Genomic DNA, 13,567 nt, shown 5'->3' with positions numbered 1-13,567 from the left:
AATGTCAAATAAAGGATGCACTCAGCTTTCAGATACCGTATACCCAAGAAATAAAAACACTGCAATGTCATCCCTCTCAAATCCATTTCATTATCCTACAAGAGAGAAAAAAAATAAGGCACAACAGCTTATTGATGAAATGGCATAATTGTGCTGCAGGGCAGGATAATATTCTGGAAAAATTCAGAGTGGAGAGTATCAAATGCAAATACAGTAAGTTAGTCCCTGCAGTGTAAAGGGATCAGGTCCGAAAAATCAAAACGTAATGTAGGAAGTTAATGAACGTGTAGTGCAACTCTCTGCCAGGGTTGGCTAATAAGTAGGTATCAAGACACAAAAATAAACGAATTGGAAGACAGGCCGTATCCTGGCCAAACAAAAGCAATGCCAAAAAAAAACTCAAAGTGAACCAACAAGGACCACAAAGCCGCAGTAATTGAAGGGATCAAAACCTAGAGAAACCATATGACCTTTTAAAGGCAATGACGGTGTGGTATTTAATAAAGGCCTCGTGACTTTATAATTTTGGAAATCATTTTCTCCAAACTTAGTTTTGCATATTTGCCAGTCGTGAAATATGACTAAATTCAGGATATGAATTTTGCGAGAAAACGATTGATAAAAATATATAGCCGTGGTCCCGAAACACGAGTTATCATTACATTCCCATTTACTTTGGGAGATGGTGAACAAGCCAAGAGAAAGAATGCTGTTGCCTGTGGCTTTCTTCCTGCTGACTACATTCCTGCCTGTATTGCACAACAGTCACTCAGCATTCACCTCCTCTATGAATAACTATGAATAAAGAGACGCAGCTGCTCGGGATCAGGTTGCGAGCCCACTCACCACCTCGCAGCCCCCTCCGCACCCGCTGCCACTTCATTGAATACCAAAGTAACAAGAAAAGAGTTCGATGCACAAATCCTAAGTATTCCCTCCGCTGCACAAAAGCTGAAAACACGAAACTCAACTCTTTTCACAGCGACACCTCCTTAGAGGTTTATTATGAGTCACATAACGAATTATCTGCAAGTATAACAAGAGACTGGGAAGGTTAGAGCCGCACACTCTATGCGGAGGGATATCACCTACTTAACGAAGTGAGGTAAAGATCAGCCTAATATAAGCACCAGAAGTGACGCACGATTTGATTGACACTTATTTTATCCAATGCATTTCAGAAGGTTTGTGTTATTGACAGGTCAGTGGAAACGGGAGGCGGGCTGATTACTTATCAGGTTAGTGTGAGGCGCAGTGGACCGCAGTCAGCGATTGCATTTAATGTAAGTAAGTGTGAGCCCTGCTGACATTATTCAGATTGCAGCCACGTAAGTAACACACAGCGATCGAAAATGTCTTATATCGGCTGTTGCTGAGAGGGATTGGCCTGGTCCTGTCGGCCATCCCTTACTTTAGAGCAAACAAGCTGCAGATTTTTTGGGTTTTGGTTTGGATTTTGTTTTGCCAACAAATTGTGCATCCAAGATCGTCATCTGAACAACTGTGCAGTTGCAAACGCATCGGGAGTTTTTTTGAGATATTTAAAGCCATCGCTGTGTTTGATTCCGAGTTTTGGAAGAAATAGACTGTGCACGGTGGAACACGATACGATTGATCTTTTGTCCTTGACTGTTACCTTTTATATTTTATATAATTATATAAACACACATTGCTGCTCGCCAATATCGGAAGGAAATCGTCAGCCAAAGACTTGCTCATGAGAGAGCGCGTGTGGGCAAAAGAAATTCCCTTAAAGTTTTACTTGCTGGACGTTGCAAAGCAGATGACAACAGAGTGAATGCCATACTCTTGTTTTATGATAGTTTGAGGCTATTTGTTTCCAGCTGCAAGGAGAAAGACGGCAAGAGAGGAGATCGGACGCCACCTAGAGTTGGAGGGCGAGGAGTTGAGTTGCCACCTGGTTGGCTTGTCTGCGAGCGCTTCGGCTACTCTTTCTTGTGTTCGCTGCGGCGAATGCCCTCTCGTAGCCACAAGAACAAAAGCATAGTGAGTTGGCGTTCCACGTTCCGCTTCGAGAACTCCAGGGCTTTGACTCCAGTTGATTGTGTGCTTTAAATCTGACACATCACAACGATCTATGCAACAGACAAACTGTAGCAATAAAAACATAGTCTAACATTGTTACTCCAAATGGTGCTTATCTTATAATAAAGAAACCTCTTTTACTCCTGATTTTTTTTATTTGAAAGGAAACCCACTACTGGATCTACAAGCCTAGACCAAAGTACGAAAAACGAGGGGGAAACGCTCTCACAGTAGGTTTTCTGAGTAAAATCCTTCCTAAATTCCTGTCTGAACGCTTGTCAGTGAATCTATTTTTGAGAGGATTTCTATTTACAGCCCCATGAGCATACAGAGATCCAGTCCAATCACCATTGTAAGGCATGGAAGATCGAGGCATAAGACTCATCACGAATATGAAGAATTATCTTGTGTGAGGACTAGTGACTGCAGCCAGAGTTTCAGCCCGAACCTAGGCTCTCCCAGCCCACCCGAAACCCCTAACTCGTGTCATTGCATTTCTCAAATCGGACAGTATCTATTGTTGGAGCCATTAGAGGGTGACCACGTTCTTGGGGCAGTGCATTTGCATAGCGGCGAGGAGCTCATTTGTAAGGTAAAAAAATAACAATTACCAATACCTTGATCAATAAAACGCCATTTGGTTCAACATCAATTACGTGTGCGCGTGCAGCGTAACACAATTCACTAGTGCAAATGCATGAAAGTGCAGTCTCTTTGTTAATGTGAAAAGAGTGCCAGAAACGCGAGCTTTCCTTTAAGAAATAAGCATATTTCTAAAATTTAAACATCAGTTGTTATTTGATTTGCTAATTGTTCAGTTTCGGTTAAATTTATCTCTGAAGCTACAGAGTAAGAAAACTTAATATAAAGGCCACTGTATTGGACCCAGGGTTTTAGCCTTGAGTTTTTTTTGTTGTTGTAGAGCAATCAATAGGTTGAATCACTCAGTGTTACTTTTTGGAGTGGCGGGGAAAGGTGCGCAACTTAATTTGTTTTGTTTCCACAGGTATTCGATATTGGTCGATATCAAGAAACATTAGCAGCCTATTTTTGTTTGTCTGCACATGAAGGCATCAATCAGATAACTGAAATTCTTCTAGGGGAACAAAGATCGTACGTTTTCTTTGAAAAGAGCCATGGGGATATGCACTCATTTGTTCGCACTTGCAAAAGGCTCAAAGAGGATGAAGCAGCAAGATTATTCTACCAGATAACGTCTGCTGTAGCGCACTGCCACGATAATGGCGTGGTACTGCGAGATCTCAAATTAAGAAAATTTGTATTTAAGGACGAAGAACGGTGAGATTTAACAATTGTCGTGTTAATCTGCCAGATGTAAACGCAAATAATTTTATACATTATAATTGTTAGGCCGCAGAGGTGTAAGAAAGGACGCGCTGTAATTTGTTTAAAAGTATAACACTCCTCCTCCAATGATATCCCTTGTCAATGACGTTTACATCACTTGATAAATATTTAAAGCAACTCTGTATTACGTTGCAGACGAAGATTTGGGCAATTGATTTAAGTTTGTAACACTACCAAATACCCACTTAAAAAAAACACGGTTAACCCTTCCTTAGTATCACTGTCCCAGAAATTGGCAGTATGTTTTGGGTTTCAAGAGATTATGTTTTACTTGTCATATTTAAGGGGTATTTCCTCAATTTAATTCACTTATTCTAAGTTTATAATTGCCCTCCCCTTAAAATAAAACAGAAAATTGATATCTACGTTGCGTTTTCTTGGAGCACGGCACTCTGGCGCAGTTTTTTTTTACTGGACTCTAAATACTGCAGTTGAAGTTGGAGCTCAGGATGTGCGTTGTGTTTATCAGAGGAGCAAACCAGGGTATCACAACCGCAGACATAGATGGGCTGCCTTGTTGTTGCAAGATACTGTATTGTCCTTCCCACGCAGTGATACCTAGGTCATAAACTCTAGTAGTCTAGTGGCGGAAGGAGATGGCTTTGTAGCTAGTGCAGTGGAACAATTAAACAAAAAGACTGCGCCTATGTTTTGTGTATTTGCAGTGGCCCACGTGCTATTGCATTGTGTATTGGAGTTTGCATATAACATGCAGATAAAGACATGGTTTACCCGACGGTACAAGACTAATATTATCACGCTTCGAATATCTTAATTTATTACCGTCTGTCTTTCCAACAATCCTTTAGATTAACACAATTTAATCTGAAATTTGCTGCGACATTGCTGTTTAGTTTGGAAGGAGGAGGAGGGTGTAGGCGTTGAGGGTTTAAGATAAATAGGAACACGCTTTGGTGCGCTAGATCCCACGCCAATCTACCCGTATAGCCCCCGGTACCTGTGTCCGCAGGGGAAAATTGTTCACAGTCGCTAATTGCCCGTCCACTGATAGAAAAATAGGAGGGCAGTTCTAATGTTTAAAATGCCGAATGTGAATGCAAACTATATTTCGGAAGGCGATTTTAGTTAGCAGTATTAAATGCTATTTTGAAAACTCAGATCTTTGACCCGTGGGTTGCATCATGCGCTTTTGTTTCACCACAAGCGTTTGAGGTTTGCTGTTTGCGGCCGGTACGCTTCTCCTATGCCTGGGATGGTTGCTCAGTCCAGGCACCTGGCGAAGCCCGCAACGGGTGAGACCCCGATTCCCGTGACCAGGAATAATCACGTCGAGCTCTGGGAGGCGGTGTGGTGAAGTAGGCTGACCTGGTGGCAAGTTCCTCGTGTCTCTATGGCGACGAAAATGCATTTCCGGCATATTGCTCTGTGGTCTCATTCACAAAGCAATGGGAAGGTATTGGCAGTGGTAGTTTCCTTTTCACTCGCCAAACAGCTGTTTTTTTTCTCTCTCTCTTTCATTTTAAATCCCCATACTTTTTCCATATGCCCTGTTCGTAAACTGTTTGGATATCAACACTGGGAATTGCCTTCAGAATCATCGATTTGCTTAAAAGAAGCTTTTTAATGAATAGATTTTAAACTTGCTAGGTCGTACTGTCGTCCAATGATGAGGACCAGACTGCGAGTAGAAGATTGCCTGAGTAAATCAGGCTGCTAGTATTAAAGAGGAATTTGTCACTTACAGACCTGATGCAATTAAGCATTGAAAATGTTCACCTGAAAGTGCATCAGAATCAGGTTTAGTATCACTGGCATGTGACGTGAAATTTGTTAACTTGGCAGCAGCAGTTCAATGCAATAATAGACAATAGACAATAGGTGCAGGAGTAGACCATTCGGCCCTTATCCAGTTCCTGCCTTATCCCCATAACCTTTGATTCCACTATCTTTAAGAGCTCTATCCATCTCTTTCCTGAAAGCATCCAGAGACTTGGCCTCCACAGCCTTCTGGGGCAGAGCATTCCATATATCCACCACTCTCTGGGTGAAAAAGTTTTTCCTCAACTCCGTTCTAAATGACCTACCCCTAATTCTTAAACTGTGGCCTCTAATAATCTAGCAGAGAAAAAATAATAGTAAATAATAAACAAGTAAATTAATTATGTATATTGAATAGATTTCTTTTTAAAGTGCAAAAACAGAAATCCTGTATATTTTTTAAAAAAGTGAGGTAGATTCAATGCCCCTTTAGGAATCGGATGGCAGAGGGGAAGAAGCTGTTCCTGAATCGCTGTGTATGTGCCTTCAGGCTTCTGTATCTCCTACCTGATGGTAACAGTGAAAAAAGTGTATGCCCTGGGTGCTGGAGGTCCTTAATAATGGACGCTCCCTAAAGAAGTCCTGAGTACTTTGTAGGCTAGTGCCCAAGATGGAGCTGACTGGATTTACAACCTTCTGCAGCTTCTTTTGTTCCCGTGCAGTAGCCCCCCCCCAATATCAAACAGTGATGCAGACTGTCAGAACGCTCTCCACAGTACAACCATAGAAGTTTTTGAGAGTATTTGTTGGCATGCCAGATCTTTTCAAATTCCTAATAAAGTATAGCCGCTGCCTTCTTTAAAACTACATGGATATGTTGGGACCAGGTTAGATCCTCAGAGATCTTGACACTCAGGAACTTGAAACTGCTCACTCTCTCCACTTCTGATCCCTCTATGAGGATTGGTATATGTTCCTTCATCTTACCCTAAAGTCCACAATCAGCTCTTTTGTGTTAACTGATGTTGAGTGCCAGGTTGTTGCTGCCGTACCATTCCATTAGTTAAACATCAAAGTAATTAAATGCAGGATACAAAAATAGCTCTGCCTTTTTAAAAATACAACAATCTTGCCATGGCTTGTCATCCATTTTTAACCTTATGGTGGTATTACTTTAATATATTGGGTGTCTGTTTTTTTTGGGGGGGAGGGTATTTAAAATGGCTAGTTTAAAGAAAAATCCATCACTTGATTGCTTAATATGCAATATAGTGCCCAGAGCTTTAAAATACTCCTTTCACTCCATTTGTACTGTAAGGCAATTAAGATGTTGCTTACTGTAAGTAGGACTGAATGCCTGATGCCTGTAAACTGAAAGGAATAAGGAAGATGGATACGGTGCGGAAGAGGTTTAGGTAGCAAGATTTTTTTTCTATTCTTGGTTGTAAAGGGTGCACCTGCATTCAGTAATCACCTTGAGCTGTGAACCTGTTGACACAGTATGTTGGAAATTGCATGTGCACATCACTTGAGATAACAGTAGTTGCAAGGAATAGGTTCAATTCCATAATGGTTTTGAGTAACAGAAGAATTTCCGGGCAAAACTGAATCTCCAGTGATGTAATGGGGTATCTGACAGATAATTGGCAACTTTTAATAGTGTTTTTTCCTCTGGTTTCAGAATATTTAGACTGTTTAAGAGGGTGTGAATATTGAGCTGACAAATAATGGGAACTCTGTTATGCTCTTTAAATGAATATGTTGAGAGTAAACTTCCCATACACTGCTTGAGCATAAGTTTCTATATAAGGGTATCCTTTAAGATGAGGATGGGGAGTAATGAGATGTTTCAGAAATGCTTATAATCAAATGAACTTTATAATATTATTAACCAAACTTGAGGAATGATTGGAAACTTACAAGCTGTAATCCAACGGTTTAAGGAATAGGTAGCCGATTTAAAATTACATTTTTGGGTAACATATAAACTTAATTATAACTTAATTATAACATTTGACTTTGAAAATTTTAATTTATTTTGTGTAATGCTGATTTAATGCTTTCATGCAACTGGTAATATTTGGATTATTTGTATTGCCCTGCAGTGACTCTTACAGGCACAAAAGGCCCTTGCAGTTGCTACCTTGAGATGTGTTTTCCTCCAAGATGCATTTTGGGCATAGTGTCCTTTAATGATATACTTTCGGCTCCCTTCTACTGTTGACCCATTCACTTTTCATCAAAACAGAAGTACTGGCACAGTTTTACATAGTGCAAAAAAAAATCTAGAATGGATAAGCCACTATGTTCTGGAAGTACGTTAAGGATCAATGCTACAGGGGTCTAAGTGTCTTGGTCTCACCATTGTGATGTTCCACTCAAAGACAGTAGTGGGTTCTGGAACCTTCTTCAATCTCATGTGTCTCAAATCTGTTGCTTGCATGCCTGCAGTTTAAGATTTGTATTCTCAATTATGTTGCAGGCCTAATGCAGAAGAAAATGCTCGTGGCTGCATTTGCTGCCAGAGGTAGCTTGTTGTTTTGGATTAAATGGGGTTCACCCATGGCACAATAAGCTTTATATTGAAAGTTCATTTGCTTAGGATCTGCTGCCTTTTTTTAATACTACCAGAGTATGATTGTCCCTTTGGCCTTGACTTTGTCTTTTGAATGTAGTGACTCATGTTTGATTAAGGTTTCTGCCTGCCTTGGAGCCTTGCCCATGTAACTATTCTTTATGTATGAGTCCAGATGTTGAAATGTTTGCAGGGTGTTCTCTCCTGACATTTATAGTCAACAGCAGATCTGACCAGGCAACTGCATATTTCTTGATGATGGCCTCTGGGTAATCAGCAACCAGATTTTCTTTAATCACTTTTTCTAATATCGAAAGTAGTTAAGTTCAGACACCAAGTAGGTTGATATGCAGATTGTAATTTGAGTTTGCAGCTCTGTGGACGTGAAGCAGTATTGAGTGCAATTGATGTTCAAGACAGGAGCTGGGCTAAATGTACAGTATTATAAGTTGGGGAAAATTTAATGGCTGAAAATTGTCAACCTGAAGCAGAATTCAATAACCCTCACTCCCAACTATTCGGTTACTGTGTGTTATTGAATGACAATTTAGCTAAGGAGTTGAGCAATCAGAACGCTCATGATTTCCAAATTAAGTGCCCCAAGAAGGAGGAAACTGTTCAGTTAACAAAATAAATTGGGACACTCCTGCCCAAATTATGTAATTAGAATTTTGTATTTAGTTGCATAGTGACGTTTTGAGTTCATTTGAAGAATGCTTTGTTTGCCTGTGCTCTTTGTATTTGTAGAGAGCTGTCATTAATGTGGGAGTCTGAAGTATTCCTGTAGTCTGCTTTAACACTGCATCTGGTTTTTTTTGCTCTTGATTCAACAAGTTGCTGCTTTGTTAGGGAAGTTGTCTGTTGTATGAATGCTTTGTTTAGTTTTGAACCATTGCCAATTATTCTAATAATGTCCATTTTAATGTTATTTCAAATGTAATCTTTTTACATTGGGTCCATAATTTTTGTTAATATGATTGATGGAATTTGCACATTGGAATAATCCCAGTTGATGTAAATGATAAATTCTGTGACAGTTCTATCTGTGAATTTTCTGCATGTTCTGTTGGATGTATAGTATCATAAGGGAACCTCTAGACTGGAGAAACAAAGTAGAATGGGTGCTTTAACGTTGAGAGAGAATTCTGAATTCTTAAAAACTTTTGTTAATGGTCTCTAACTGGTTTGGTGCAGAGTAGCCATAACTAAGAGAATTATTTATAGAAAGTAATGATTTAAATCCATACACAACTGTAATCTTGCACAACAAAACCATTGGTTGTAGGAGGTACCAAATTGCTAAAAGTAATGCTCCAATTTCCAGACATAGAACTTGGCTTTAAGGAATGTTTGCCTGTATGGAAAATTATAATTTATAATTTTAATGGGTCATGCATTTTTATGATTCTGCACATGGTTAACTGAAGGAGCTGAGTTTTGTTGCCTTTTGACATTTTTAACATGCAAAACTTTATTTTTCTCTGAAATTGTGGCATTTATACATCTGTCTTTAGAAGGATCTTTGCAAAAAAAAAAGTTCACGATTAATCTGCTGTTTTGCATAATATGACTTGGTAGATTGCTGGTTGTGAATAAGGATGTGATCTATATTTCAATCTATTATTCAGTTTTTTGCAAAACTGCCAGTTTTGTGGAAAAATAGAAGAAACATGAGGCAAGTTTGACATCACTTGAGTTTGCATTTCATCCCATCTTAAGGTTGAAAAACCTGTTGTGAAAGTGGTAGGAACACATTGCTCTAATTTAAAAAAAACAGATCACTGTACATACTAGAAATACTTAACAGGTGAGGCAGCATCTACAGAGAGATATTTCGGATCCATGACTATTCTGGTAAAGTATCTTAATGAAATGTTAAATCTTTTCTCTCTCCACAGATGCTGCCGTACTAGAGGAGTGTTTCCAGTAGTACTATTTTATTCTTTAGTTATTTTTGGTTATAACACCAGTGAACATGCTCTGCTCATGGTATAGATACATCAGTTTTTGTAGACCTTCTACTAAATATTTTTTTGGTTTTGACACCTTATCTAATTTAAGATCTAAATATCTAAATATAACAAAGGAATTTGAAATGCCTTGTCGTATGTGTGCTACTGCTGTTAAATACAGAAAAATTGAACAGCATACCTATTTTTGTATTCGTTTATTATCTTATTTTCTATTCACTCACCTGCAAGAAGGCAGGTGTATGGGGTTGAGTGGGGTCCAGGATCAGACATGATGGAATGACAGAGCAGACTCAATGGGCTGAATGGCCTAATTCTGCTCCTATGTCTTATGGTCTCTGTAGCCTCCTAATTTAAGATCTATCTCAAGTGTGGTGTACATTTTAGACAGTTTGATTGTTACATTTTTTTCTCTTTTGTAGGACACAGGTAAAATTGGAAAGTCTGGAGGATGCTTACATCTTAAATGGTGAAGATGATGCTCTTTCAGACAAGCATGGTTGTCCAGCGTATGTGAGCCCTGAGATCCTCAACACTAATGGCAGCTACTCTGGTAAGGCCGCCGACGTGTGGAGTCTAGGTGTGATGCTGTACACAATGCTTGTTGGACGGTATCCCTTCCACGATGTGGAACCAGGTTCTCTCTTTAGCAAAATTCGCCGTGGCCAGTTTAACATTCCAGAAACTCTTTCCCCACGAGCAAAATGCCTTATCCGTAGCATCTTGCGTCGTGAGCCTTTGGAAAGGCTAACATCCCGGGAAATCTTGGACCACCCTTGGTTTGCCTCTGATTTTGCAGCTTCTAGTTCCGGATATGGTGCTAATGAAAAAGAAGCAGTTGATCAACTGGTACCTGATGTGAATATGGATGTTGAGTTGGACCCATTTTTCAACTGAAGTTTATCGTTTGAGTGGGTGTCGTTGAGAAGAAACAGCAGCTGGTCCTCATCACCTGAAGGAATCCTTCCTCAATTGCATAATGGTACCTTGAATCAACCTAGCTTGGTGGCAGAAGTGGTGCCGATGTACTGAGACTTTAAAATGACTATCAAAGTAGGACTTCTAAGGATTTACATGTAGCACAACTAATTAGGGGTTCTGCTGTTGTTAGATTGATTTTTGGATGAAATGGCAGTGTAAAATATTGCAGCTTCTCATCTCATGGAGCCACGGAGAACGCTGATTACTGCATTGTAGGTAGTAGTGCAGTACCTCACTCCATTTTATAATGGTTACAAATCACAATAAATAGAAACTTAGCGTCGACACAATGTAATACATTGGCATCGCACTGTTAGATTATTTTCCTTCTCTCATTATTCAGGGAATGTACAATTCTCCTTTAAGAGTCTCCTTAATTGTTTCTGATGTTTTGCATTTTATTCAATGTGATTCGTAACAAGGAAAATTAGGTGCACATGAACCGACATGCAATGCGGGTGCTAAAAGAAAGAGTTCTGCTTGTGTTTATATGTAGCTATTTTCATTATCTTGTGTAATTTTTTTTCCTGAGTAAACTACATATTCTTGTCAGAAAAGAGCATTTTGATGCTCCGTTCCCTTGGAGGAAATAAGTTATCTGTTGTGTACAATATTTTTGATGCAGCTTGGCAGGAACTATTAAAATGACATGTCATACATGTGACTTTACTGGTAGTGAAGTCCATAGTGGCAAATATTCAGGGTTTGAAGTACACCGACTGAAACTGTTGTACTAGTGTAAAGAAAATTGTTTCCTTTCTTAATTTTTGGGTTTGATAGTGTATTTATTTTAAATCTCAATATAATTTTCTACCCCACAACAGTATTAACTACTACTCTTTTATCTCCTTACTGCTTTCTATTTGTTCTTCCATTAATTCTGGGTAATAACTCCTTTAGCTGTGCAGAGATACAGACATGAAGTTAAGCTATCCTGGCCCTTTTATTCTTAGCTAACATTTAAGATTAAATAAACTTCATGGGGTTACTAATTTTTAAAGTGAGTACATACTGAATGAAACTGTCACAAACTGAAATGCAATTATCTGCATTGTTGCATCTTGTTTAGGGAGCTTAAGAATAGACATTTGAGTACTTTGCAGTTGGTGAGCAAGATAACTACAACAAGAGCAAGCATTATTTGATCCACAGAAATGTTTAGCTGGTCTTGCCCCTCAGCAAGCATTGGGCATCTTGGCTTGTAGCAAGAGCTGAGAACGTCTATGTGCCAGTGTTAAGCCTACATAATTGAATAATATCACAATGCAGATGCCTAACTTGCTGCACAAGTGAACGAACAGAGGTGGTCATCATTGAGTGTCCTGTATGGTTTAATGAATCCCAAAACTCCATTTTGGATTGGATAGTTGGCTTTTCTGGCAATTCCAGGTCATTGTTTTTTTCTAATTAACTGAGTTAGATCTTGACTATTAATTTATGAAATTTGTTTTTGTCAGAATTTTGTTTTAATTCAGTGAGTTGGGCTTCCATGATTTGTGATATAAAATATTTTCAATATCTGGGACTGACCACAAATATCTTCCAATGTTATGAGAGTCCACTTGTAATCTTCTCACATTAAGCCCAGCGTAATACTGTATACAGAAGCACCAGATGTTCATTAGATTGTTTTTTAATACTTATGAAGGCATTGTGTGCCTAGATTAAATTTTGTAAAGTTGTACAGTTCATCTAAAGAGTTGGAATATGGTACTTTGACAATTTGGTAATTTGTAGTCTTACTACCCATGGTCAAAACATTGTGAAAATAAGATGTGACCATTTACAAAACATTGTATTCATTACAAGCACATTGGACCTACAAAGCTGAAACAAGTGGACTCAGATTAATCTGTGCCTACATAATGTATTTCAAACCCCGAATAGGTTGTAGATTTTAATTTTAGTTTTCCAGATTAATTTCCTTCTGCTTTTGAAATGCTAAATATTAGGAACCTTCTGCCTTGCATACTTCCCCTAGCCCCACCCTCTATCCGCCCCGTGTTGTCTCCTGTACCTCGATTGTTTGATTACTGCCTGTACCAGTTCTGTGAAATGGTCATGTTCTTGCGTAGGTATGCGTGGACTATGTAGTACGTATCTGTTAACTTGAATTTGTGCTTTTATAGTATGTTGCATGTACGTACAGCTACTTGACCTATTTGGCTTATGGATGCTTTTGCCTGCATTACAGGAGAGCTTGTATATGCCAATTAAAAACACAGATGAGAATCATTAAAGTTCTCCTGGAAAGGGTGGGGGTGGGGGGAGGGGGGAAGCTGCAGCTGATCTGCCAAGTGTTAATTTAAATAAAATCACAAGAAAATGGGAGTGAATTTATTTTCACTCTGCGGATGGTGCTATGTTGAGAAGGACTACTTTGTTTTAAATTTAAGTGGAAAGGGAACAGAGGAGACTGCATGGTGGGTTTTACTGCCTCTGGTGTTTTGATTGTATTGTATTTGGTTTGATGTTTTGTCCTAATCTTCTCCTTCAGTAAATAAATTGTGAATTGCACAACTACTGAGTGCTGGTTTTTCTTCTAGATGTGTATGTGTGTGTAGATTTTTACCTTGTTTCTTTTGTGACCAATGAATTCTTCAAACCAAAACCCCCAGATGCTAGAAGTCTGAAACATGAACAGAATGAAAGAAGTACTCAGTAGGTCAAAGAGAATCCTCCATGCAGGGAAAACGAATCAGCATTTCTGCTCAGGACTTTTTGTTATGACTGGAGAAATAAGTGAACTGTGTTTTAAGTTGCAGAGAGGAGAAATAGCAGACAGGAGAATCGATACTCAGGATGCAGACCAAAGTTGTCAAGGTAACAATTACATTAAAAACACCACTTGGACCAAAACGATGCAAATTGGTATGAAGTTAGTTATATCTATCAATAAGGAGGTGTT

At 39.0% G+C, this 13,567-nt stretch overlaps 1 protein-coding gene across 3 annotated transcripts; it reads left to right on the top strand.

Annotated features, from left to right (window-relative positions):
* Positions 1-1,258: 1,258 nt before the first annotated feature.
* Positions 1,259-13,192, top strand: trib2 (tribbles pseudokinase 2). 3 transcript variants are annotated; one of them, XM_063037408.1, is made up of 3 exons: positions 1,259-1,283; positions 3,053-3,345; positions 10,101-13,191. In XM_063037408.1, exons 2-3 carry the CDS (start codon positions 3,191-3,193, stop codon positions 10,573-10,575), a joined length of 630 nt encoding a protein of 209 aa, XP_062893478.1. In that variant the 5' UTR covers positions 1,259-1,283; positions 3,053-3,190; the 3' UTR covers positions 10,576-13,191. The 3 variants fall into 3 exon arrangements, with proteins under 3 accessions (XP_062893478.1, XP_062893469.1, XP_062893460.1); XM_063037399.1 differs by lacking the exon at positions 1,259-1,283 and adding an exon at positions 1,288-1,328; XM_063037390.1 differs by lacking the exon at positions 1,259-1,283 and adding an exon at positions 1,291-2,638 and having other exon boundaries at positions 10,101-13,192.
* The last annotated feature ends 375 nt before the right edge of the window (positions 13,193-13,567 follow it).

Source organism: Mobula hypostoma, chromosome 2 (genome assembly GCF_963921235.1).
Source record: "Mobula hypostoma chromosome 2, sMobHyp1.1, whole genome shotgun sequence".
Lineage (NCBI taxonomy): Eukaryota > Metazoa > Chordata > Chondrichthyes > Myliobatiformes > Myliobatidae > Mobula > Mobula hypostoma.
This window is presented reverse-complemented; position numbering and strand designations above follow the sequence as displayed.

Excerpts from the sequence above, each read along its gene's own strand:
- trib2 (XM_063037390.1), top strand. The coding sequence starts at position 2,366 with ATGAGCATACAGAGATCCAGTCCAATCACCATTGTAAGGCATGGAAGA. Across the intron at positions 2,639-3,052 it reads GCGAGGAGCTCATTTGTAAG|GTATTCGATATTGGTCGATA; the intron begins GTAAAAAAATAA and ends TTGTTTCCACAG. Across the intron at positions 3,346-10,100 it reads GTATTTAAGGACGAAGAACG|GACACAGGTAAAATTGGAAA; the intron begins GTGAGATTTAAC and ends TCTCTTTTGTAG.